This window comes from Gobio gobio (assembly GCF_949357685.1).
Source record: "Gobio gobio genome assembly, chromosome: 7".
In the NCBI taxonomy this organism is placed as follows: Eukaryota; Metazoa; Chordata; class Actinopteri; order Cypriniformes; family Gobionidae; genus Gobio; species Gobio gobio.
In genome coordinates, this window is record NC_137103.1 from 25,581,328 (window position 1) to 25,607,124 (window position 25,797).

Sequence of the window (25,797 nt, forward strand, 5' to 3'; positions counted from 1 at the left end):
TACTGAATTCTGATAACAAAAACGGCATTATTTGCTGTGATTTCTTGAACATTAAACATTATATAAACGTTAAGTTAAGTTCTGCCCTTGTTTACAGTTTACAGTATTAGCAAGGACCAACACACACCGCTCCGGCTGGTGAGTAGGTATTTCTTCAAGCTGGTTTAAATGAATGTGAGCGAATGGAGACGAAAAGGCCTTGTGGGAGTTGGATGGCTTTGTGGATAATGAGAACTACAGTTTCCTCCACCACTATTCTTCTGTATGAACCCCAGGACACAGCTTCAACCTGCAGTGATAATCACGCCGGAGGCGGCCACAGCTGACACACAGCAGTAAATAGGGGTATAAAAGTCCGCTCCTGCAGACACCAGGACCTAAGATCTACAGCGTTCAGATTTAGGTTTACTGCACCCAGTGCAACTTCAGTACACAAACAGGCAGATCAGAGAGGATAGATGTGATTACTGGATGTGAATGTTTGTGTGTGTGGGCAGCGGGTGAAACAGAAAAGCAGATATAACTCAAAGAGTCGTCTGAACATGGGGACAGGCTGATGAGCTGTGTGTTTGTCCCCAGTAAATAGGCAAAGCTATGTTTGTGCCGAGCCACATTAGAGAGTATATGTGCTGCTGATACAATCAGTTACCGTTCTTCTGTGCAAAGGTGAGTTTATTAAGTGAGAATATCAGTGTGCATGCTTTTGTCCGTGTGTGGCTCTGTTACTCACTTAGAATGACATGAGTAATGCAAGGTTGTGATTTGTTCTGTTTGCTTTGGAACAATATGAATTAAAGTCTTCACTATTATGCATGAGTGAATATTAGTGACAGACTTCGAGCTTAAAATGAAACCAATGGTAATTAAATATGGGTGGCTGGGTAACCCAGTCAAAGTAAACAAGCTGCCTCTTGATATTTCAGCTGAACCAAGTTGCTTCATTTTTGGTCATGGTGAAGTGCGGCCCACTGTCCACATAGCTGACATGTTTACCGGTTGAAGCTTATCCACGTTGTGTGCACAAAATAGATGCCGCTGACTCAGTCAAAATGCGACACCAGAGAAGCGCTAACTAAACGTCACTATTTCGGTCAATGGTTTCAGCCCTCCAAAACCATTTCAGCCGAAACCAAAAATGTTGGTGCTTCACTAGCGAATATTGTGGTGAAATTAGTGAACTTTTGTTGATAAGAGTTGTGAGGGAGAACACAGGCACCATGTTTTTTCTATTCATCTTCCATGCAAATACTAGTAGCTTTTTTATGTTGATGCTCAGATCCATAGTAAACAGATTTGACTCTGGTTCTACTTTAGGCCTGTGTATTGGTTGTTTCCCCCACTTTGGGTGTTTCTCCTCTAGATTTGATGTGGGCAGAGAGCTGGTGCCCGTTCCAGCTGTGGTACACTATTTAGCCCCAGGGCTTGCTTACCAAGGGTAATTGGATCTGGGTGTTAATCTGTGCAATACGTCTAGAGCAGTCCACTGTCCAACTGACAGTGAGAAACTCATTCATGCATTTGACTGCTGCAGGAGTGTTTTGGATGGCTTACCAAAGAGCTCCGTCAAACTTAAAAAGAGAATGAAGCTGTAGGAATGCCGACTTGTACCAAACAGAGGAATCGCACAACTCCTGCACTTAAATCCTTATACTGGCTATCTCTGATTTCAGGATTGTCGTATTGCTTTTCTCATGTCTCCTTAGTGCTACCCCTACATGTCTTAGCATTATGATTGCGAACTATACTACAGCTAGATCACTCAGTTCTTCCAAATGATATTTGTAAAACATGTCTGAAGAGTCAGCATTTAGCCACTATGGTCTCATGCTGTGGAACTCTTTCTCTGATGACCTATGTTGACCTAGTCAATTAGCACTTTTTAAACGCATCTAAAAGCAGGCTTGTTTTCTTATTTTAAAATTAGCGCACATTTGTGATATTTTATCACTTTTTTATACAGGTCAAATGGAGTCAAAATGTCTTGATATTCATGATTTGATATTTGTGTGTTGTAAAAACTCACATTTGATCAAGGTGCAAATAAATAAAGTATTTTAGTACGCTTTACTTGCTGGTTGCACCATTTGACAGTTTTGCATTTTAGAGCATTTCCTTAACCTAATTATCTTCTCTCTTCATTTATTTGTAATAATATATGACATATTTTGATTGAAATGTGTGATGTTTTAAGGAAAATGCATATTTTGTTCGAGTCAAGCGGACTAACCCTAAAAAAACCTTCTTTATTCATGACTTGATATTCTTTTATCATGATCTAAGTTGTGTAAACTTGGATGATTCAATTGGTACAAGAAAAGTATTATAAAATATATTTTTATGAAAATAAAAATATATATTTTTATGAAAATGCGTGTTTTGTTCATGTCAAGTGGCGTAACCTTATAACTTCTTGATATTCATGACTTGATATTCTCGTTACTACTGTATATCATGATTCAAAGTTTTTTGTTTATTCCCTTATTCTTTGTTTTTGAACAATGTAACGTATATGTCTTCAGTAACTTTCTTCTTGTACTTACTTCCTTCCAGACGTCTAGGAAACCTGTAAACAAGCAGATGTGTCAGCAGTGGCTGCTTTTGGGCTCGAGCAGGACTTAAGCTCAAATGGCGTAAGAAGATGAAGTAGAGCCACTGCTGGGACCGCAGCGGGGACTTTCCGCCCTGTATGGCCATCCTGAACCTCAGAGCTCACACACACACACACACACTCAACACTTCCCCCGTGAGGCTGAGAGTGTGGATAACCGCACCACCGTGCACAGAGGCTCCACTGTTCTTCAGATATCCCCTCATGCTCAGCCTGGCATTAGCCAATAAGATGGATGATCACAGGTCTGCTGTGGGTCGAGGTGTGTGTGGACAGCGCAGGCAAGGCCTGTCAACACTTCAAAGAGAAGCTGTTATTTTGCCCTGATCCAAGACCAGCCCTCACTATACCCAAACTCTGACCTCATCCGTGATAGGTGACACCACAAGACTGGTCTGAAGACAGTGTAAAATAGCAACCTTTATCAAGCATTACTGTTGACAGGCCCAAGCCCCCAGGTCAAATAGTGCAGTGGTCTCAAGAGCTGAGAGATGGAGTCAGTACTCTCAGAGAGATAAGAGCACAGCGACCTGTCATTGAGTGACCTATGAAACATCTCATTGAGTGCTTGGTGATAATGAAAATAAGTCCATTGTTTGCGACAACAGTCATGTTTTCAGCAACTTCCTGTTTCCTCTGATTCTCGGAATTAACAGCTCAGGCATGGCACAGCACGTGACTAATCATTTGACTTCAATAAGACATGACCTGAAACTGACATGGCATCAAATCTAAGAAAAACTTCCCCGTGCTTCCCCAGCTGCCTGCCGTCACAGCGTGTGCAGAGCGTGTGCAGGATGGTTGAAGAGGGAGAAGTTTATTTCAGGATCTGCAGGGTAATGCTGTGTCATTAAAGCCACTGTAGTTAGTTAGTGGCGAATCGGGGGCCTCATTGAAGAGATCTGTGCACAAGAACATATCTGAGAGTCTGGGTTCCTTGCATAGATGTCGAAGCTTTGATGTGCACAGTGTGGTTGGTGAGGTTTACTCTAGCCCTTCTTTCTAAACCCCAACCTCCCGCTGTACTCTAGTGTCTCATTTCTGTCTTCGTATGTGTGCAGAGGGACAAATTAAAGGACTCTGGACGGGCAAAGCCAGAGGGACATTGCTCTTCCCAAGATCTGCTTTCTCTTCTCCTTTTCTCAGTGTCCCACACATCCTACCACAAACTTCTGCTTTTTCTTCTTATTTTAACTGCGAGTGTGTGTGTGTGTGATTGTTTTCAACAGTGCATCAGTCACAAGGAAAGAAAAACAGATGTTTTTAGTTTCTGTCAAACATCTGTCGTCATGGAACGTTTACCATTGGATTGTTCAGTTTCTTGTATTTTTTGCTCAGCGCTTGACCCCTATACCCTTGTTGATCTTTCCTTGGCTTGCTGTCAGAAACATTTGGATTAATTCAACCTCAGCCGCGCATTACCATGCACATTGCCTTACCTAATGCATGGCTCAACTTAGCATTTTCACTTTTCTGCTTAAAGTCAACTGGAGGGCATCAAACTGTTACTTTTCTAACATCAATCATGCATCGAGCAGTGGAACATAATGGCAGCTTATACATAATGATTATAATTACAACAGTTTCCTTCTGTTGTTCCCTTGCGTCAGTGGTATATTTGGGTCAATGATGTGACTCAATGATTTTAATGTTGTTTTTGTTGTTGTTGTTTCAAGGTCCGGATCTATATCTAGACCTCTTTTATGTTCTATGTTTCTGGGTTATGTTATTTTTACATTTCTGTGGGAATTTGTGGGATAATTAAAAATGTCTTGGTGGTGTAATTGGGCAGAGTAAAAAAAAATCGATCATTATTATATCTTCCATTTATTTTTAAAATTCTTGTTCGTCAAAAATGTAAAAACAAAACAAAACGGGGGAAAAAAACTTTTATATAGCTACATAATGATTAAACGAAGGTTGCACCACTTGACATTTTTGAAGTGATTCAATTATTTTTATTGGAAATTATATGTTGTTATTATTATCAGTTTTTTTTTTCAAATATATATAAAACCAACACGAATTCAAATAGAACGTGGCACGTGTGTTTTAAACTAGAATTTTGAAGGGTTTTATTATTTTTGACATCATTATTTGTCAGTGGCCAATCGTAAGCAGCATACATCGTATATACCACCTCGAAGAACCTCTCCAAACCAGCCTGTGGTTTCGCACAGCCACGAGCATTTGACTAGCCCGTGTGGCTGTGGGCGCTTGTGTTCCCTCGCTCGCCTTTTTATAGCGTAACTGCGGGACTAGTGGCTGGTCTTTAATCAGAGACTGGAGAGGCGGGCCGAGGTGCTGACTGTAATGCGATAGCTGCGCCCGTCCTTAATGCTATTACATCCACATGCTGCTGCCGCGCAAGACTCAGCGCTCAAACGCAGAGACGCGCAGTGCCAAAGAGACAGCGCGCGGAGTATCTCTATCACAAGACTTCAGTTACGGACCCGCTGCACAGAGGACCTCATCCGAGCTGCACTTTCCTGACAGTTTTCCGCCGTGGCCAGTATTTCCCATGCGAGATAGAGCTTTTGGTGGTGGATTCTGTGGGGACGAGACCGGGGAAAAGCTTCATGTCAGTTGGATTTGAAGGCGAGAGAAAGCGCCACTCACCTCACTCACTCACGCGCTGCTATAGCTCGAGGAAACCAAGCCAAAACATGTTTTTGGTCTGAACTCTGGCTTTTAAAGAGAAAGTTATTTAGTTTTAAAGTCAGACGCTTTTCAATGCTGCTGTTTTTGTTTAGGATATAACTGGAGATGTTAAACGGCCAAGTCTGGGTTGAATTTACGCATCCAGCATTTTGAAACATATCGAGAAAGCAGGCGGCAGAAATTGTTATCAGACTCAAGACACAAGTGGATACATCATCAGTGGACAGAACATTTTCAAAGAACATCACAAGAACTTCAGTTTTTACTCGACACGCACTGGGTGAACATTCACCCAGAAAATATGGATTTATTCACAAAGCTCTGTGGATCTTTACTTGTCTTGTGCACGGCATTAGTTTATGGACAGGAGGGTAAGTTTTTGTTGTTTTGTCATTTGTTTATTTGTTTTTGTTTTTTTTCCTGAATCAGAAGCCTATGTTTCCATTTTACGCTTATGAAATTGCACAAGGCACGGCGACCTTTATTACTGATATAGTTCAGTTTTCAAGTCATTTCAGGCATTTGTATTGAATTTTATCGTAGCCTACCTTACAACTGACAGACAAAAACGGCAATTATGCCATATTTAACACTTATCATTAACTTATCATTATCATTATTTTAGCATAAAATAAGAAAAGAAAAATGCCAACACCCAAATGATGAGCTTCTCGTATGCTAGATTCAGCAGTTTTTAGTGTGATGGGTGAAAGCTCACCGCGTGCGCTGGCAGTCTATTGCCCGCTAGAGGTGACGCGCGCTCGGCATGAGCTCCGTCAAACGCCGCGCTTACCACCGCACATTTTCCCTGCACGTCTTCGCGTTTTCTGATTAGCTGTGTAATACAATCTATTGGGGTTTTTAAAGATCCAGGGTATTTTCCCCCTTCACAAACGCACAGATAAACTCCGGCTAAATTACGCAGCAGATTCTCTTCACACCACGGGATCCTAAATTAAACAGACTATCAGATAGACCCTCAAAACCATATATGTATTTGTTTACCTTATAAAGTCGTAACCCATGGTGTTTTTCTAGTCATAGTGTTCCCGTGTCATGGTTACTTATTCTTGACGACTGTATTTGTGCTACCGCGGGCACATGAGGCACCTCCACGGCTATCATGCAAAATATTAGCGCGAATACAGAATATACTGAAAATATGTTATAGAATATAATATATATGTTTTCACATGTGCATACACGATTATATTTGTGTTTTTCATATTTCAATGGTCTTTATTTGACCTTTTTACACTCCTCGCTGGTGTTTCTCAATTTGAAAGACAGGTTTTGCATGCCAACTACCTTTACTGAGAGTTTATTTAACATGCCTGACTGATAAAACTCACTTCAATCACCGATTCATTGATACATCTTTCAAACAAACCGCTGAAATCCTGTAACGGTGACATATTTTCGCAATTCAGGGAAATCCGGTATGGCAGGCTACCTCGACATTTGGGTATGAATGAATATACATGTTTGTAAATGATAACTTCGCTTTCACGGAGTCAGTGTGGTCTCTTGGTTCTGTTTTGGGTGGAAACTAATGCCAAAGGGGTTAAAGGGGATTTTTAAACGGGGATTTTTACTGTTGTAGTACGTTTTTGCTTTCAGTGTTACGTATTACGCGACCATTCTGTCTCAAATATTTCAATATTTCTCATGATCTATCATTTTTGTAACTTTTTTTACATTCTCTAATGCACAGTGCATGTTTCTATACTCAGTTACTATGAATAAAACAATATGCAGTTCCTCACAAAATAGTAATTTTTTTATTAGATTTACCACTTAACATGAATACAATAATATAAATTGTGAGTCATTTTCCTGTCGGAACACATGAGATAACCTACTTATAAGAGGATTAGTTCACCCAAAATAAATATTGTGTCATCATTTACTCACCCTCATGTTGTTTTAAACTGTCCTCCTTGGAACACGAAAGGAGATGTTAGGTAGAACATTTGTGACTCACAGTCTCACCATTCACTTCCATTGCATCTTGATTCGATACAATGAAAGTGAATGCAGAATGCGAAACATGTCCTTTTTAGTTCCATGTTAGAAGCCGGGGGGGTGAATAAATTAAGACAGAAGTGCAATTTATATGCAAGCTATTCCTTTTAAGTTAGTCAGTTTGCTTTCTTTTTACTCTCAAAACATTTTTCCTCCAGTTACGTTCTTTTGGACTTGCGTTAGCTTTATTTTCCAACCAAATGTCGATGGCAGTGCTGCCAGCCCCAGCAGATCTGCGTTAGGATCTGCACCTGATCCAAGAGAGAGCTCTCCACAGGGGTCCTTCTAAAAGCCCAGCTATCTCTCCAACACAACAACAGTGCCTTAATTAGTCCTGTTAAGCTTCAGACGGTCTGAATCAGATGGATGAATGGTTTTGAGAGAGGGAGAATGGCTTAACCATCTACTGCTGGGACAGGAAGCCCTGCTGAAGTGAGCTGGACTCCGCACACACTAGACGATAGGGGGGCTGAAGCCTCTTGTTCTAGTGCGGACAGAATGTAATAAGACAGAACAACGGAGCTCTTAGTGTCTCATCGCTGCGATTAAATATCAGCTATTCATCAGCAGACGTGCACTCAGTGAAAATGAGAAACCATATTGACTTCCGCCAGTCAGCTGCTGGTATTTTCCAGCTCCTCTCCCGCGGCGGCGGTTATGGCTGCAGATGAGCCGTGTGTGGTGGTAGCATGCGGATGCGTGTGAATCTACATGTTTGAGCCTGAAAGACAGCATGTCCGGATGCTATTCCATATTTTCCTGGTGTGCCTACTGGTACGAGCGCAAAGAGCATGTTGTTGGCAAAGCCTTGGCCACCTGCGCCTGGAGGCAACGCTGCGATTGATTACATGCTTATGCAGCTGTGCAGACACACCTGACCACCTGCAGAACCTCAACACGCTCCAGAGAAACTACAGCTACTGGAGCAAACTCAACGGGTAGCCGCTTTGAAATCGCGGTTTAGCACACATCAGTATCCTGATAGAGACCGCTGCGTGTCGTGCCGAATTTCCCAGGGAATATAAGAGCAGCTCTCTCCTGGCGCTGGTTGTTTTCCGTGGCGTACGAAGTGAATGGGATCTCTTTAAAGTTTCATCGGATCCCTGCTAAGCCCATTTGTCATGTTCATTTTCTGCTGTTCAGTGGCCCCGAGCTTATTTCATTTTCCATGCGCACATCTTTGGTTTTTATAGGCGATTGGTTCTGAGTTACACTTTTGAGTTGTTCATCCAGCTCTTAATGCGAGTCACCTGCTTTTAGTCTGTTAGAGCTTCACTTTGTGTGTGTGTAGCGTTAGGTTTCATCCAGCAGCACCTCCTCTGAGCCCTTTAGACTGTTGACGCTGATGAAAGGCAGATGTGGACTTCTGGCAACCTCTGTGTGTGTTTAGGGTACTCATTGTACCACAATCCTCTGTTCTCTAACACTGAGTTTGATACCAGTGGCACAGATGAGACCAAGTCGATGCATTCCATGTCTAATCTCTCAAGATTGCACGTATCCCGGTGCCCTTTGCAGAATGTGAAGTTTCTTGATCAGCAACCCAGTGAACTGCAGAGTTCAAGCAGGAACACATGCTTCAGTTTGAGTGATGGGCCAATTAGTATCACATAAGTTTTTGCAACTTATAATCCGCTTGAATTGGTAAACGCACAGGATATCCACCGACAATGGCCATTATGTAAATCCCTGCAGTTTGTTGTCATGTCTGCTCTCCTGCACTGTTTTCTTCTCTTTTCCGTCTCGTGTTATGGGTAATATTAGCACTCCCTCAGCAGAAAATGGGCCTGTAAATCAGCTAAAAGAAGGTCAGATATTTGTATTCGCTCCAGCAAATGCGCCGGCGCTCGTTCACTCACTCTCGTGTGGCAGGCGCTGGAAAAGTGCTGAAACAGTGCTATCGGGATGAAATTCAAAACAAGCAAGAAACCCATAAATAATGCAGCTCCATTCTCATTCCCCCACCCACCTGCTCAGCACCGTTTACAGTTACTTATGGCCCTAAAGTGAGGGGGCCGGCAGCAGGCCTACCCACCGGCAGCATCCTCAATCCTGCAGGAAGTGAGGCGGGGAGAGACGTCTTATATCTGAGGAGAGGAGAGGAGCGGGGTTGTGCGAACTGACAAAGTGCCGACACCGGAAGCTCTGACAGGATGAGATCTGTGGCTGTTGTTGTGTGTACTCAGCAGAACTCCCCAAGCTGACTGGGGTTGTGCCAAATAGTGAGCATTCGGATGCTAAGTGAGGATGGAAGATACTATTGATTTGCCCAACAATCAAAGCTATTGATTGGTTCAGCCAAGATTTGATTTTGTCAATCGAAGGAGCTCTGTTTGTAGATTCAGTTTCTATTGAACAGGGTGACGTTCTACTGTGGTGTGGGGCAGAATATCACTGGCTGGGATCTTTCTTTTTTGTCCAACTTTGGACAGTTTTTCCATTTATTTATCCAATTATTATAGGTCAATTTACAGTGCACACAGTTATTTTTTGTTTGTTGCTCTGGCCGGTAAGGCAGTTGCTTTGGGCTTATACTGACACCTTGTGGCATGGATGTAGGATTTTTGCCAAAAAAAATTATAGTTAATGATGCCATTTTTGAAATACACTACTTGTAGTTATTAGGGCTGTCACAATATCAGATTTTTCGCTATGCGATTATCATGGCAAAAGAATTGACAATAACGATATATCGCGATATCTGTTTTATTACTTTTCGCTTGTGGACTTCGCTTGTGGCGTCAATTGCAATACCCGTAATTAACACAATGCCAAAATATCATGATAGTCGTCAAAACCGGTATAACGTGACACCCCTATTAATTATATTTAATTATATATTTAAAAAATATTTTTAAATGTCTCATAACCAGGGGTTGCGCGGTGGTCATGTTATTAATCTCATGCAAGCAGACATCATTTTAAATTTAAAGTACTGTTCATTTCTTTATGTGTAAAGCTTTTTGTTGAGCAGTGCACTTTTAAAAAGCTATGTGTTTTCAGCGTATATAATGTTTCCATTCCCCAAGAGACATCACCTTCAACTGTATTTGGTGCACAGCAGATGCAAATCACCCACAAGAATGGCAAACACAACCAAAGTCACACACACTGGGTGTTGACTTCGGCCCAGTCGCCAGGGTTGCGTACTGCTGTGATAGCATGTGGCAGAGACTGTAGATGGATAGACTCCTTTAGTAGTACAGACACAATAATTCATGAGGCCACCACACACAGCAACACAACACTACTGCAGTATCCGTCGCTCTCTCTGCTCGGAGTGGAAATGAATCTCTCCACTGTCAGACCGGTTCTGTTGAGGCCCAGTGCTTAGGCAGGAAGATCACCTCCTAATGAGGCCCATCGTCCCATCATCCTTTCTGCAAGAACACGCATACACAAACGAATCGACCTGGAACATATGAGAAAGTGATGGTTCTGGGATTGCCTACAGCCTACAGGAAGTGTGTTTGGTGCAAAACTACATATTTCCAAATTCAACTAGTCAGTGGGTTGCCTGAACGACTAGTTGGTTTGTTTCAGATTCGGATGGGACGCATTTACATAAAGACACATTGTTGTGTTGAAAACAGCTGGACAGGGCTCAACAGAACAGGAACAGAACACAGGGGTTTTGTCTATTTTTAACTTAACATGCTGACTTAAAAATGCAGTGCTTATGATGGGACACTCAGAAACAGCATGAGATCCAACACAACAACAAAGACGACCATCGGATCGAAGAGGGATGGATTTAAAGACTTCCAGACATGTAAACTGTTTAACGGCCAAAGCACACCATGCTAGTTACAGTTAAAATATATTAAAACAAATATCAAAACTATAAATAAAAAATCTATAAAACTATTTAAAATGATACATTTAAATATTTTTAAATTTGTTATGTTATTAGACAACTACTTGAGTAGTCGACCGCTGTGACCAATCTCTATAAAACATAGCATATGCAGGAAAATCTTTAAATTCAGTTATTGTTTTGCTAATCAGAACTAAATGTGCCATTTGAGGCAATGTTCTGCTGGGGATCACCTGATGTCATTGCCCCATTCAATATTTGACGAGGGACCAAGTTAGAGCAGAGGTGAGTGGTTTGCTGGGTTTAAGAATTAGGATGCATTTAGTCAGGTTTAGTTGCATCGTGCTTTGAATGCAGTGTAAATCTGGAAGGTATGAAGAGGTCACATCCCACCACATTCATCTTGTTTTCCGACGGTGAGAAAGTCGGTGACTGTGTGCGAGAGATCAAGTATGCAATACAGATGAGTTGTAATTGTTCTCAGAAAGTGCTGTGGAAACCAGCCACAGACCTCAAACTGTCAATCAAAGCTCTCACTTCCTCTGAACTCCTTCCCAGCGTCCCCACTGGGCCACTATGTGTGACGCTACAACATCAGCTCCGTGCATGCCGGCTGCGGTGTATTTGTTGTGAATTTCAAGTAACGGCAGCAGAGTGCGTGCCGTATGTTCCTCCTTGCTGGGTTACTGCTGGTGCACTGAAACCGCTGAGCAAGGACCACACGGAATCGCCACCACAGAATTCCACAGAACTGTCCAAAACATCACTGGATACCACTGGCTTTCACTGTTTGGACAAAAGCATTTGAAGCATTTTTCGAAATATCTTGAAGCCATCTTGAATCATTCAGTGCCTCCGCACCTTAAAACATTCATACACCGCCTCTCCTCGAACATGTGTGTTCGGTGCATGCTGACATCGTACCGCTCTAGCAGAGGTTAAACAGCTGTGCCTCAATACTATGATCAGAGCAATAATGAATGAGAGCCATATCAATTATTTGAGCTGTGGGAGCCGAGGGCTTGTTCGGGAAGAGAATGGTAAACACAGGCAGGGGAGAGAGCGAATGAGTGCGCTATCTATGCGCTTTCCACACAGAAAGACGTCTTTGTGGCTGATCACTACACTCCTCACAGCGTTGGGTTGACCTTTGACCATTATGCAGACACACTTCCTGTCACTGAATAGTTTGTCCTGTGTGATACACTGGTTATTATTCTGAAGATGCTACTGAAGATTGTGTCCTAATGTTTGCAAATTGCCGACCGCCTGTCAGTGATACAGTTGACAACTGGGACAGACACAGCAGATTCTTTGATTTCCCAGTTTGTGCTGATTCGTATAAACATCGGAATACAGAACAAAGGCTTTTAGTTACTAAGTCATGACTGCTTTACTTGTCGACTAGCAGAGGTCAGCCATTTCCTTTGTATCAATTAGAATCATTAGTGTCATATTGACTTATGTGTAGTTAATCACTTCACTCATTTGAAAAATGACCATTGAGTAACATTCAAATGAACTTGTTTTAAGTCAAACAATTATTCGATATGATTCAGTGACTATAAATACAGTAAAAGACACATTCTTAGTGCATTTGAAGCATTTGAGTGAAATTTAATCACATATTTCACCTCTCTTCTCCACAGAGTCATGTGGTGGGAATTTGGATGCCAGTGACGCAGGGTACATCACAACACCCGGTTACCCGCTGGAGTACCCGCCCCACCAGAACTGCCGATGGGTGATCACGGCACCCGAACCGTCCCAGCGCATTGTGCTCAACTTCAACCCACACTTTGAGCTTGAGAAACTGGACTGCAGGTGAGCTTCAAGGGCTATACGCAGCTGATTATTAAATGAGAGTAAGAAACGATGTATTCATAACCACATGATGAGGTAAAAGCAGAAACAAAGGTTCAGTGCAGTAGAGGCAATGTGGTTCTTTTATATAATTAATCATTTTTTTAATTCATTCTGCTGCTTAATATGAGTCATAACTGTAATGGTTTCTTTTAAAATTAGTTGATTCGGGAAAGACTGCTGATGTTTCTTGCCTATTGATTATTGGAGCCTTCCTGTGATGCCCCGCTGAGTCTGGCTCTAGTCGACAATACACACACTCTCTTCGCTTTAATTAAATATCCAATAAACAAAGCTTTGACACACATTTCTGGGAATCATGAAAACGTGCAGACTTGGGCTCTCAGCATGCGTTTCACCGGCAGCTGTGTCGACTCCTCCCTCTATTGGACAGCAGCAGAAATGCACAGAACGTGGTCAGGATTATAACTGTACATGGAGTTTTAGTGTATTTTCACAGTTTGGGTGGATTTGTTTTAAAGCTTGTTTGGTAAAGTGGGACGAATTCGGGGGGAATTAACAGCTGCTACTGAAGACTTTGACATTCGTGAGTCATGTTTTACAAACCCTTCTCGGCAGAGCCACAAAGCCTGTCACAACCTGCCACTTTCAGCTCTCTCACTCTTCTCACTGAATATTGCCCTTTGTCCTTTTGGCATTTATTAACATTTTGGATGTATTAATTATACATAGAAGTGTTTTTAAAGAGAGATTTATGGGATGGCTTTTGACATTTCTTTGTTGAAATTGGAGCATTAATTTTTCAGAAGCTTTTGTTGAAAGTGTCTTCACTGAGCACTTCCAGTGAGCACAGCAACAGAGAGAGAGAGAGAGAGAGAGAGAGAGAGAGAGAGAGAGAGAGAGAGAGAGAGAGATCAAAAGACAGAGACAGCAAAGTCTGATATGTGTTTCATTCCAGCACTTTGCTTACCCCTTAGTGGTTTGAGAACGGGATAGTACTGTTGTTATTTTCGTCTCTCTTTTTCCCTCCACCCTGGCTTGATTGACAGAAGATGCAACACGTTCCATTACATCACACATCCTTTTCCGTGCTTTCCTCCCACAGGGGATTTCTTTGCGCGTCCATTAGTAAACAGAACTCCATATTGAATCAGACACATTGCTACATTTGGAAAAGAGGAAAGTGGACAGTTTCCCAGTAGTTCTCAGGTTAGCACAACCAGATCTAAGACTTAAAACAGATGTCTCTTTTTTTAACCTTCCATCTTCACACCCATCTGCTGCTCCGCTATAAATGTTCAGACTAGATTTTTACATCTTTTGAAGAAAATGTGAGTGCTGGTTACTAGATGGTTATATATATATATATATGAATTCAGCAGCAACTCAGCCACAAAGTGGAGGGCCATGTAAAATCACAGAGCGGGGTCAGCGCATGCTGAGGCGTACAGTGCGCAGAAGTCGCTAACTTTCTACAGTCAATAGCTACAGACCTCCAAACTTTGTGTGGACTTCAGATTAGCTCAAGAACAGTACGTAGAGAACTTCATGGAATGGGTTTCCATGTCCGAGCAGCTGCATCCAAGCCTTACATCACGAAGAGCAATGCAAAGCGTCAGATGCAGTGGTGTAAAGAATGCCGCCACTGGACTCTAGAGCAGTGGAGACGTGTTCTCTGGAGTGAGGAATCTGTCTGGCAATCCAAAGGACAAGTCTGGGTTTGGCGGTTGCCAGGAGAACGGTACTTGCCTAACTGCATTGTGCCAAGTGTAAAATTTGGTGGATGGGGGATTATGGTGTGGGGTTGTTTTTCAGGGGTTGGGCCCCTTAGTTCCAGTGAAAAGAACTCCTAATGCTTCAGCATACCAAGAGATTTTGGACAATTTCATGCTCCCAACTTTGTGGGAACCGTTTGGGGATGGCCCCTTCCTGTTCCAGCATGACTGCGCACCAGTGCACAAAGCAAGGTCCATAAAGACATGGATGAGCGAGTTTGGTGTGGAGGATCTTGACTGGCCTGCACAGAGTCCTGACCTCAACCCGATAGAACACCTTTGGGATGAATTAGAGTGGTGACTGCGAGCCAGGCCTTCTCGTCCAACATCAGTGCCTGACGTCAAAAATTCGCTTCTAGAGGAATGATCAAAATCCCCATAAACACACTCCTAAACCTTGTGGAAAGCCTTCCCAGAAGAGTTGAAGCTGTTATAGATGCAAAGGGTGGGCCAACTCCATATTAAACCCTACGGATTAAAATGGGGATGTCATTAAAGTTCATGTGCATGTAAAGGCAAGCGTCCCCAAACTTTTGGCAATGTAGTGTATACACAAAGAGGGGATTTATTTTGCCAAAACAAAAACAAAAAATGTATGTATCATATAATGCTCATGTTAAAAATTAAGCTCTGAGCGCATTCATGTAGCCTAACTATTACGCACTTCTAGGAGACTAGAAACTCTTCAGACCATATGATCAGTAAGAGCAACAGTACACCTAAGCAGAACGAAGGTATCTGTAGACAGTTTTATACCCGAAAATGCCAAGATGCAATTAACTTTTCAAAGACATCCATCTAGCGCATATATTAACATATAGGAAAACAACTGAGCAGCATGGGCGGACACAAAAACACTTTCAGTATGAATGTCCGCTAAGTCACATGTGACAGCAGTAGCCTTGCAAAATTTTCAACAAAAAAGTTACCTCTCAAAAATTAGCGTTTTGTTTCAATTGTTTGTATGTGAATATCCACTTCATCCGGCGCTGTCTCGATGCTGTACGTTTGTTTTACTGACTGAGAAATCACTTAATTCTGAACGAAGGATAATCCATTCATAACGTTTGGCAAACCTGGTTGGCCAACTCACTGAAAAGAATCGACTCAAAAGAATGTTTAATTAACAAATGATTGGAATCAACAGAAATACGGGGCACGACTGCTGAAATATTCTAACTGAAAACGCTTCTCAGGTCATGGTGCACACAGTGGTACAGCTATATACAGCTGTATATATAACATTTAAGCTAATCACCATCCTGACCCTGTTCTTTACCTTTCTACCTCTCTCTGAAGCCCTGCAACCATAAACCATAAACCACATAAAGGTTAAGTATGGTTATTTACAGCCTGTGATTTCAGTGCTGGACAGAAAGATGGTGGAAGCTACTGTTATGTCTGATCTGTAGGCCTCATAAAAGCACAAATTATATATCAGCATCTTCTGTTTAACACAAAGTCAGACTCTTCTTGGCTTAAATCACCTCCCCAGCTCTTTTGTTTCTTTAAACTCCCTGACTTGTTCCCTGCTTTTTTTCTAGTGATTATTGTTTTTGTCCCTTGGCCAAGCAGATGAATTAAGGGCAAAGTTGGAAGTATCGAGTTCTATTGGGCTTCGACACAATCACATTTTTTAATACCTACTGTAGTAAACACAAGCATTTCTTTAATAAACAAGATGTCAAATGATCTATCCATTTATATTAAACACAGGCGCCTGTGATTCTCCCATTAGCTTTGCAAGGGACGTGACGCCACACTGGAGAGAACTGTGACGTTTGTGAAGTGGACAGATCGTTCAGTTGCGTTGTCGAGACTTACAGACGGATGGCAGGGTGGAGTGAGACAGTTCCACTAGACTAGACTACACAACCATTTCACCCTGCCTTCCTAAAGCATGGTCTAACCTGTGAATATAGTTTTGCTCTTGTAAAGGTTCATTCAGTGATGTTAAATTAGATTTTTGACTGAATGAAATCAATTAATTTAGATATTACCACATGAGCACATTTTTAGTTAACGTTTAGCATTTTCTGATGAGAATACCATTCTTTAACAGATCTTTATCTGCTCTTATTATGGATGTGTGTGATGTGATGGTGCTGTATGTATCATAAGCTCTCACCCCTCACACATATTGTGGTATAGACACTGTGGGAAGACTATTTATTTGATATATGTTGATCCCGAGGTAGTAACAGCTCAGTATCTTTCCACTGGACACAAACTGGCTCCATCAGCAGCTAAGCGCCATACTTAATTTATTTAACCTGAAGCGTTTTTCCTGTCAGATATGATTATGCAGCTCAGGGATCATATCCAGGCATGCCTCTCAGTCCTAACTGACAGATGTTTATATGCACACATGCTGAAAACTGGCTGTACTGCAGGGTTTCTCCTTTAACCTCATGAAGTTTAGTCTGCTCGTCTGCCACCACACCCTTATGTTTCATCTTTCATTTCTCCTTCAACTCTGTCATAACCTCCCTTTTTCATCTCATCCATTCTTTCCTCCTTGGTGTGTAATTCTTCCTCCACCCATCTGAAAAGAGCAGATCACACTTTCATGAATTGCCATACTGGTCCAGGCTGGTTTACGCTGTTGGCTTGAAGTTGGTTCACAAGCATTGTTTTTCTAGTAAAGCTAGTTGACTAAGGATTGATTAGCTAGAAAAAACCCTGGTACAAATGACATACAATGATGATTTCCCCTTCTCTTGATCCCTCTTTCTATCCCTTCATACATTGTGTCTGATTAAAAATGACTCATCTCCCAGGGCATGGCCCATTCTCGGCATTGCTTTTTTCCACATTACCCTAGTCAGCTCTCTCTCTCATTACACACAGATGAGGCAAACAGTGTTGATAGTCCAGCCACGCTGTCACTGCAAACGCTTCCTCCACAGCATTTCCAGTTCTCTGCAGAGACTGAAGGTGGGAAAAGTTGTCACTTGCCACTTTGGAGGCAGTAGCTTTGTTCCAAAACATTGACAGGCAGCCATTGGGACACTCAATTCAAGTTAGCATGTTGCTAAGCTAGCAATGAAACTACAGAGCGCACACATTATACATTAAAAACACTTTTTTTTAGGTAACACTTTATTTTAGTGTCCTTACATGCACTTGTATGTACTTACTGTAGTAATAACAGTAAAGGATGCATAATTACATGCAACTAACCATAAACCAAACCCTATTCTTATTCCTTATAGTAAGTAAATGTTGTTATTTAATATTACTCAGTGCTTAAAATAAAATGTAATCAATTTGTATTGTTATTATTATTGCATTTAAGTATATTTATATATGGATATTTATTATTGCAGTGCATTATTGGATTGCCTTTTCTGTTAAGGATACATGCAATGATACCTGGTTTCCCACTCATGAACTGCACTAGTGAGCTGCCTACATAGTCAGCATCATGATTCATGAGTACACTAATTATCCTGTCTACCTTTTGAAACAAACTTTATGTCTGTAGCCAATCTTTAAATGGTTTTGAAACGGAGCCATTCGGTCATGGAAAAAAAGTAGAAAAAGATAGAAGTACACTGTTATTCTCCTGTTGCCAGAGAATTTGATGAAATCCAGAGCTCTCTGAAACATCAGGTGGATGACAAGCACCAGACACAATGCAAAAGAGTGAATCTATCAGAGTTTACAGGTACCGCTCAGAGCTTACACGAAAGACACCGTCTCACTTGTCGTACCAGCTTCATTCTAATTCACCAGATTGTTCCATGCCTCCTTGGCACAGCATCAGATGTGTCCCGCTCCTAAAATGTATAAATAGATTATTGCGGGATAAATATAATAAGCACAGGTTGATTTATCATTATATATCTGTAATGTAATCAGCAAAGCCGCTCTACTGAATGACATGGGTATAGAAACAGGGCTGAGCATGTTGAAGTCATGGTTCTCTCTCTCCTTTACCACTCTCTTTCTCTATCCCACTCTTTCATCTTTATCTGTTTTTTTCTTCCCCAATCTTTACACTCTCTTTTCCTCACTCGGGCACAGTATTCCAGTTTTTGATATTATCTATAATCACCATATTAATGCACAAGGAATGGATATTCCATTCTCCTTCGTCCCAGGGATTTTATTAATTCAGTAGAGTGATAACATCCCTGAGGCTTCCAAACTGTATATATATTAGCTTAACACTTCACACTCGTACTAGAGCGAGGGGAGACTAGGCCTCGCGTTCGCCGACGTCTCTGTATTGACTTCTGGGATGAGAGAGATCCAAACTGACGATCGCCCGAGAGCATTTTTAGACCTCTCAACTCTGGCCACATGCGGAGCAGTGATCACAGACCCTGGGACACCCCACCGTCTCCAGCTGGGGAACGGAGACAGCTGCCTTTGTTTCTGTAGTAACCTCACAGGGGACAGTAGTGATACTACAGTGCACTAGCCCTGTGTGTACGCACTAGCCTTTTAATTGCTCATGACTGACGTGAGCATCTATGAAAGGAACAATTTTACACAGCAGTTTCCCCCTCTGTCTCACCACGTGGGTCTTTTTCCGTGATAGATTTGACAAATGAACGCGTCTAACCTCCCAGCTAGATTTCCTCTCGAGTGAGGCCAACAGTAGCGGATGATATCATCACTCCGTGCGGCTCCCCAGGGGTCCTTCTGATCAATGCGTGTTTTCCGCATATAATGAAGAATCGATGGATGGTGTGAAGCTGGACAGGACTCAAGGGGGTCACGCAGGTCTCCCACATATATCATTCTCAAAGTACAGGCAAATCTGTTATGACCATTACAGGCTTGCTAGGCTTACAGGCCAGAAGGTCTTAGACATGAGAAAGATTGGTGTGTTTATGCTTGCATTATACAATATTCCATTATAACTGGGTGTATAATAACGGAGGATTCGGTAGCCATCGTCCCAGATTCATTGTCCTCTCTCTAACATTTCAGATTGTAGCAACAACCGTACGTCTGTTTCTTCCTTCATACCTTTCCTGGTTTTATGACCAAACAAATGGTAGATCTGAGCACATTCTGGGAATGCTCTCGGACAAGCAGTTAATATTTTAGTGGCACTTTCAGCATTTTAATTCTTCCACTGGGTAAGATTGAGGTTTTTAGACAAAGCCTGTGATTATTCACTTTCAATCAAATGGGCTAGACTTCCTTTCGCTTGGAGTGAATCTGAATCTATTCATCTAGTTACTGAAAGTAAAAAAAAAGATATTTACATTTTTTTTGGTACAAATGTAAACATGTGAAATCTTTTAATTATATTTTATTATATAGTTGTAGGTTTAGAAAAGGTTGATGACCTGTAGCTGTCTCTGTATGTGTTGTTGAAAGTGTAATACTGTATGTACAGTATGCGGTTATTGATGAAAAGCTATTGCATGAAAATCCAGATAAAATCCAGTGGAGCACTTTAATTTAACAATTATTTAAAACATGCTCAAGCAGAACATTTATGATTTTCAAACTGATTTTGTCCATCTAGTCTCAGATTTTGCTTTGGATATCAACATGCTACAAAACATTCCTAATATTTAACGTAGTTTGGGTCTTATTTCACCTATTTTTCTAGCTTCTATCAAGTCACAAATTAACTTGAGGCAAAATACCATAGAGACGCACATATTTTGACATCAGCAACAAAACATGTTCTTGTCTTTTGTAAAAGTTTGTTTCAGTTTATTATACATTTAGCTAGGGATGCAAAATATATTGGTGTCATGAAATCCAAACACTATTAAAACAGAGTTAATCTTTGGCAAATTTCAAAATGAATATTAATTTATCATACTGTATATTGGATTGTTTGATTTGGTAATAAACATCCAGAATTTGTAATTAATTGATGTGAGTGAAGGTATTGACATAAATGGACAGCAATTTTTTTTGTGTTTTACCTTGTTAGAAAGCTAAACTATCTCCATCTCTGATTCATAACGCTTCAAAGCTTCTTGATGCAATGTTTTAAAATCGGTCATCACTATATAAGTCGTTATTTAGGGTTTTTTTGCGCACAAAAACTATTCTCGTCGCTTTATAAAGTTATTGTAGAACCACTGTAGTGAGATGGACTTTGTAACGACGTCTTTAGTACCTTTTATGGGTCTTGAGAGTGTAAAGTGCATTGTGCCAATGGAGGCCTTTCAGAGTCATCAGATTTCAACTACAATATCTTCATTTGTGTTCTGAAGATGAACGGAGGTCTTACGGGTGTCGAACGACATGAGGGTAAGTAATTAATGACAGAATTTTCATTTTTGGGTGAACTAACCCTTTAAAAAGGCACATGGAAATGCGATTCCAGGGCACAAATATTGCAGCTTAAAGATTTCTATGAATGCCTCCTAACAGAATTGAAAAAACGATAAAACAAATTTTAAACATTCATCCCATCTTCTCCTGCCATTAGTTGAGCCAACGTCCGACCCATTTGATTCGCTCACAAAAAAAAACACACACACACAAATGGGGCAAAAATTACCCTCACTTTTACTAAAAATGTAATGTATGACTCTCATTTACTGTATGTTGCTGTCAAACACAAAATAGTCTATCAGATGCCTAGATCTGCAGGGGAAGTCTGATGCTTGATAAGTTTGTGCAGGTGTGAAAAAGTATTGGCTCATAGATACAGCGTGTGAAAGGCAATTAGCATGCGGCTCTGATGGTGGAGGAGGGGTACATCTGCAGATACTTCCTCTGCTGTGGTCAAGTCAAACACATTATTTAGAGAGAACACACACATACATAGCTCAGGGTGCCAATGCCTGTGTTTACCCTAATTTGCTAAAGTAAGAGTGAAAACAAGGCAGATTAAAAGAAAAACAAGTGGAAAAGTGGCCAACAGAGAAAACAGAATCTGTGGCACAAAAAAATTTGGTTTACGTGGTATGAACACATTTTTTAAGCCAGTCAACAAAGGCAGCCTTCTCACCCCAAACAGATTCACCATAGTAACAACATTCAGTAATATAAGATCCATGAAAATCGAATTACCCTCGCATCCACAGCAAATACAAACCAGTGTTTGTGTTGTTGTTTGTTGCCCATGTGACTGTAATGGTCCCACACAGCATGTGTCCTCGGTGTTAGGTGAATGTTGTTTTTCTAGTAGGGTTTAACTGCTTAGTTAATTGGTGACTGTGATGAATCAGAAAAAGAGAGTAACTTTTAACTTTGAAAAGCACCTAAATGTTCATAAACAAAATATTGTCGTTTGACAGTGCTTGTGTGTGTTTAAGGCAGGTTAAAGACAGTTGCTGGCATCTGTCAGATGGTTCCTCTGTACTTTCATCTCTCTCTCTCTCTCTCTCTCTCTCTCTCTCTCTCTCTCTATGTCATGTTTTCATCCTGTCCTGTCATTTTGAGGAAAGAGACAGAAGTGCGAGTTGAGGTGGGACATGTTATCAAAGGCACTGAGGAGGGCTGTGCAAATGTTTGATTGGAGAGTGTTTGGTGCCTTCAGCTCCTCAGATATCCTCCTTCACTCTTACAGATTCTGTGAACCCCACAACCTGTCAAATAGAAGGCAAACAGACAGGGTTGAAGGAATTGAAATGCTAGTATACTCGAGACAAACATTGAAAGCCAAAAGTTAGAAAGTTAAAAAAAAAAGTCTTTAAGTTTGAATGTTTCACAGGCTTTATGTGTAAATTACTTAATTTTCTAGTGCAACCTATTGAATTCAGTCAAAAACACTTCCATGAATTCCTAAACTAATTCCAGTTCAGCTTCCTGTCAATCGTGGCCAGTTTAGTAAATTCGGCAACAATTTGAGAGTTTGGGGTCTGTAAGATATTTTGAAAGAAATTGATATTTCTTATTCAGCAAGGATGCGTTGAATTGATCAAAAGTAATTTGCATAATGTTACAAATTATTTCAAAGAAATGCTGTTCTTTTGAACATTCTTTTATTTATAAAAATCTTGGGGGAAAATGTGTCACTGTTTCCACAAATTTAAGCAGCACAGCAGTTTTCCTCATTCCACAGAAATGTTTCTTGAGCAGCAAATCAGCCTATTAGAATGATTTCTGAAGGATCATGTGACACTGAAGAGTGAAGACTGGGAGTAATGATGCTGGATATTCACAGGAATAAATAAAGACGGTTCTTTTAAATGGTTGTAATATCACAATATTTGAGTGTTTTTACTGTATTATTATCAAATAAATGCTGATCATTTTATCAAATTGTGCCCTGTTGAGCATAAGAGATTTTTTCAAAAGCATTAGAACATTTTACTGACCCCAAACTTTCTAACAGTAGTGTAAATAAACCCATAAAAAAACCTGATTATCACCATAAAATTCTTAAAAATCACTCAACAAGCAAACAAGGGTGTCTTCATCTTTTTTGACATTACTGTATGTCAATATCCGTCTCAAATATGTCTGTTTTTATATCATTTAACACATTTTAAGAGAAACCTGTGAGACTTGAGTAGGTACATCAATGAATAATAACTGAGAACTCCATTAAGCCTCCCAAACTATGACAGAGCAATGCATTTGTCCTCTAGGAATACGCCACACTGAATAAATATATCAGAGGCGAGAAAGCATAGTTTCTCCAACTCGAGGCTCATTGATTTCTCTGTCTGTGCACTTGTCTCTTGAGTTGGAGCAGTGTTTTAGACAATGACTCTCTAGCGCTGAAGGGTACAGATGTTCGGAGGGTCCACAGGCTTGCTGAATTGGTGGTTAAATGAGGCACAACATGCTGTGTGGAGTCATGCTCTTCTGCTAGTACAGCTACATAAACCTCAGCCTATTAACACGACAACGCTGTGCTAAGTAGCAACGCATTTTACTCTCGCTGCCTGCCAGCTGGACCCAGAATCACTTCTGTCTCTTATATTATTTTAAAAAGAAACTCTTTGATTCACCTTTCAAAAGAGAGCAGATGAAACGCCTTCTCTTGGCTGTCTTTTTCATTTCTTTCTTTTACTCATTCTCTAGCTGTAAAAGCTTTTCAGAGAAAGAATTTATTTAGTAACCAGGCAGAAAGTATAAGATGTGTTTAATTGACATAGTTTCATAGATAATTGAGCTCAAACACCTTTTATCCACAATGTCATTGTAATTTTCTCTTCCAAGGCTGTTTGTGTTTCGAGAGTTAACAGAGGGGGAAAAAACGAAACAAAGAAAGACCAAACTCATTATGTAGAGGTGGCAGAACAGAAGGACCTTTAACACACATTGTGTTGTGTGTCTGCTCCATCTGTTGTGCTTACAGTAATGCAAAGATCTTGGAATACCTCTCTGTAAGGAATTGTTATGATGGACTGCCCTTGAATTGGGGATGCATGAAATATCGCTAACAATATTAGAGATGTATCGGTATCAGTATACAGTGTATGCTATTGGCGATTGGATTTTGCATGCCCATTTCATTTATTTTTATATTTAGATTGCTGTCACTTATCACAAGCTAATATTTAAAAACACTACTAATTTACAAAAACTGTTAAATGCAACCTTTTGCAAATCTCAAAGTCCATTTTTCATACTGTACATTATAATGCTGTGATGCATAAGTTCACTTACTTGTAGCAGACTTGTGCGTTTTCTTTCTCAACTGTTTACGTTCCCTTAAGTCATCAATTACGGGCGTTTACTTGCAAATACATGGTCACTTTGACAAGTATATTTAACCGTTCATACCCAATTAGTCAGCAAAAAGTACTCAGTTCAGTTCTCACCTGCTCTATGAGCAGCGGCTTCATGACGCGCATCTCTCTGACAGCGTGCGCAAATACTGGAATAAGTTCTCTTTAGCAGCTAATTGCGCTTCAACGCAATTAGTTATAAATCAACTGTTTTTAAACCGCAATGCATGAAACGCATGCAAATGATAACCTTTTGTGTCCGCTCAGCACAGCAACGTCACATCAGCGTAACTGCGATAGAGACTATTGTCCAAAATCTCTACGGGTTGACAAATTTCGACCAGTTAATCGTGTCTACCGGTATATCGCCCACCCATATTTTGATGGTTAACGATGCATTCGACCTCTTGAATAAACGTCTCTGTGTTTTGTTTTCTCCATAGGTATGACTTCATTGAGATCCGAGATGGTAACTCAGACAACGCAGATCTGTTGGGGAGACACTGCAGTAACATCGCACCCCCTGCGATCATCTCCTCGGGCCCCGTTCTGCACATCAAATTCGCCTCAGACTACGCCCACCAGGGGGCAGGGTTTTCGCTGCGCTATGAAATCTATAAGACAGGTAAGCGCGTGCCACCCAGCAGGATGTAGTTCATCATAAATAATGCAGTGTCAAAGCCTCGCCTGCTGTTAACGCTTTTCTCCTGTGTGCTTTAAGAAAGAGTTTTTTGTTCTAGCTTGTACTAACACAGCGTTTACAGCGTGGAGAGCGTTCATGTGGGTCCATTGAGCCTGTAAAGAGAGCAGGATTTCTGTGTCGGTGTAACTGTCTCTCGTAACACGTATCACAAATTCTCCCTTTCACACAGGAAACACGTACCTCACCTCTTCCTTTATCTACCCTCCACTTCTTGCAGCATGGACTGCAATGTGTCAAATCCCACCTGCCTGAGAAGTGTTGATTGGCTTTTGACAATCGGAGGGAAAAGTCCCCATTGGTCAGTGTGGTGTCATTGACAGCCCACCAGTTTTATTACATGGAGGAAAGGTGTAGATTCATTTTTGTAAACTGGAGGGAAAGGCTCTGATTGGAGAGTTTAGAAGCAGGAAGAAAGGGTTACCATTTATGACACGTCCAAATGGCTTTTATGGATTGGAGGGAAAGGCTGTGATGGGTCATTGGTTCAAATGCACTTGGTTACTTACTATGAGTTTCTGAATTTGAATTTGAATTGATGTTGCAGACAGGATGGAGAATTGCAATGTGAGTGTGAATGTAAGGAAATGAAAACATTTGAATGTTTCATCGACAGCCTTGTTTGTAAAAACAAAAAAAGAAGAAGAAAGTAAACCTTGGCGTTTTGAAGGCCTGATTTTAGATCGGTTGGTAGATAGGCAAGGCAAGGCAAGTTTATTTGTATAGCACATTTCATACACAGTGGCAATTCAAAGTGCTTTACATAGAAATTA

At 40.9% G+C, this 25,797-nt stretch overlaps 1 protein-coding gene across 2 annotated transcripts in view; it reads left to right on the forward strand.

The window, feature by feature from the left end:
* Window positions 1-4,875: 4,875 nt before the first annotated feature.
* Window positions 4,876-25,797, forward strand: part of nrp2b (neuropilin 2b) — a 78,594-nt gene continuing 57,672 nt past the window's right edge. For both annotated transcript variants that reach the window (XM_079822354.1, XM_079822355.1), the window contains exons 1-3: window positions 4,876-5,640; window positions 12,761-12,935; window positions 24,768-24,949. In XM_079822354.1, coding sequence (XP_079678480.1) covers window positions 5,571-5,640; window positions 12,761-12,935; window positions 24,768-24,949 — 427 coding nt within the window. In that variant the 5' untranslated portion in view covers window positions 4,876-5,570. The remainder of the gene's footprint in view (window positions 5,641-12,760; window positions 12,936-24,767; window positions 24,950-25,797) is intronic.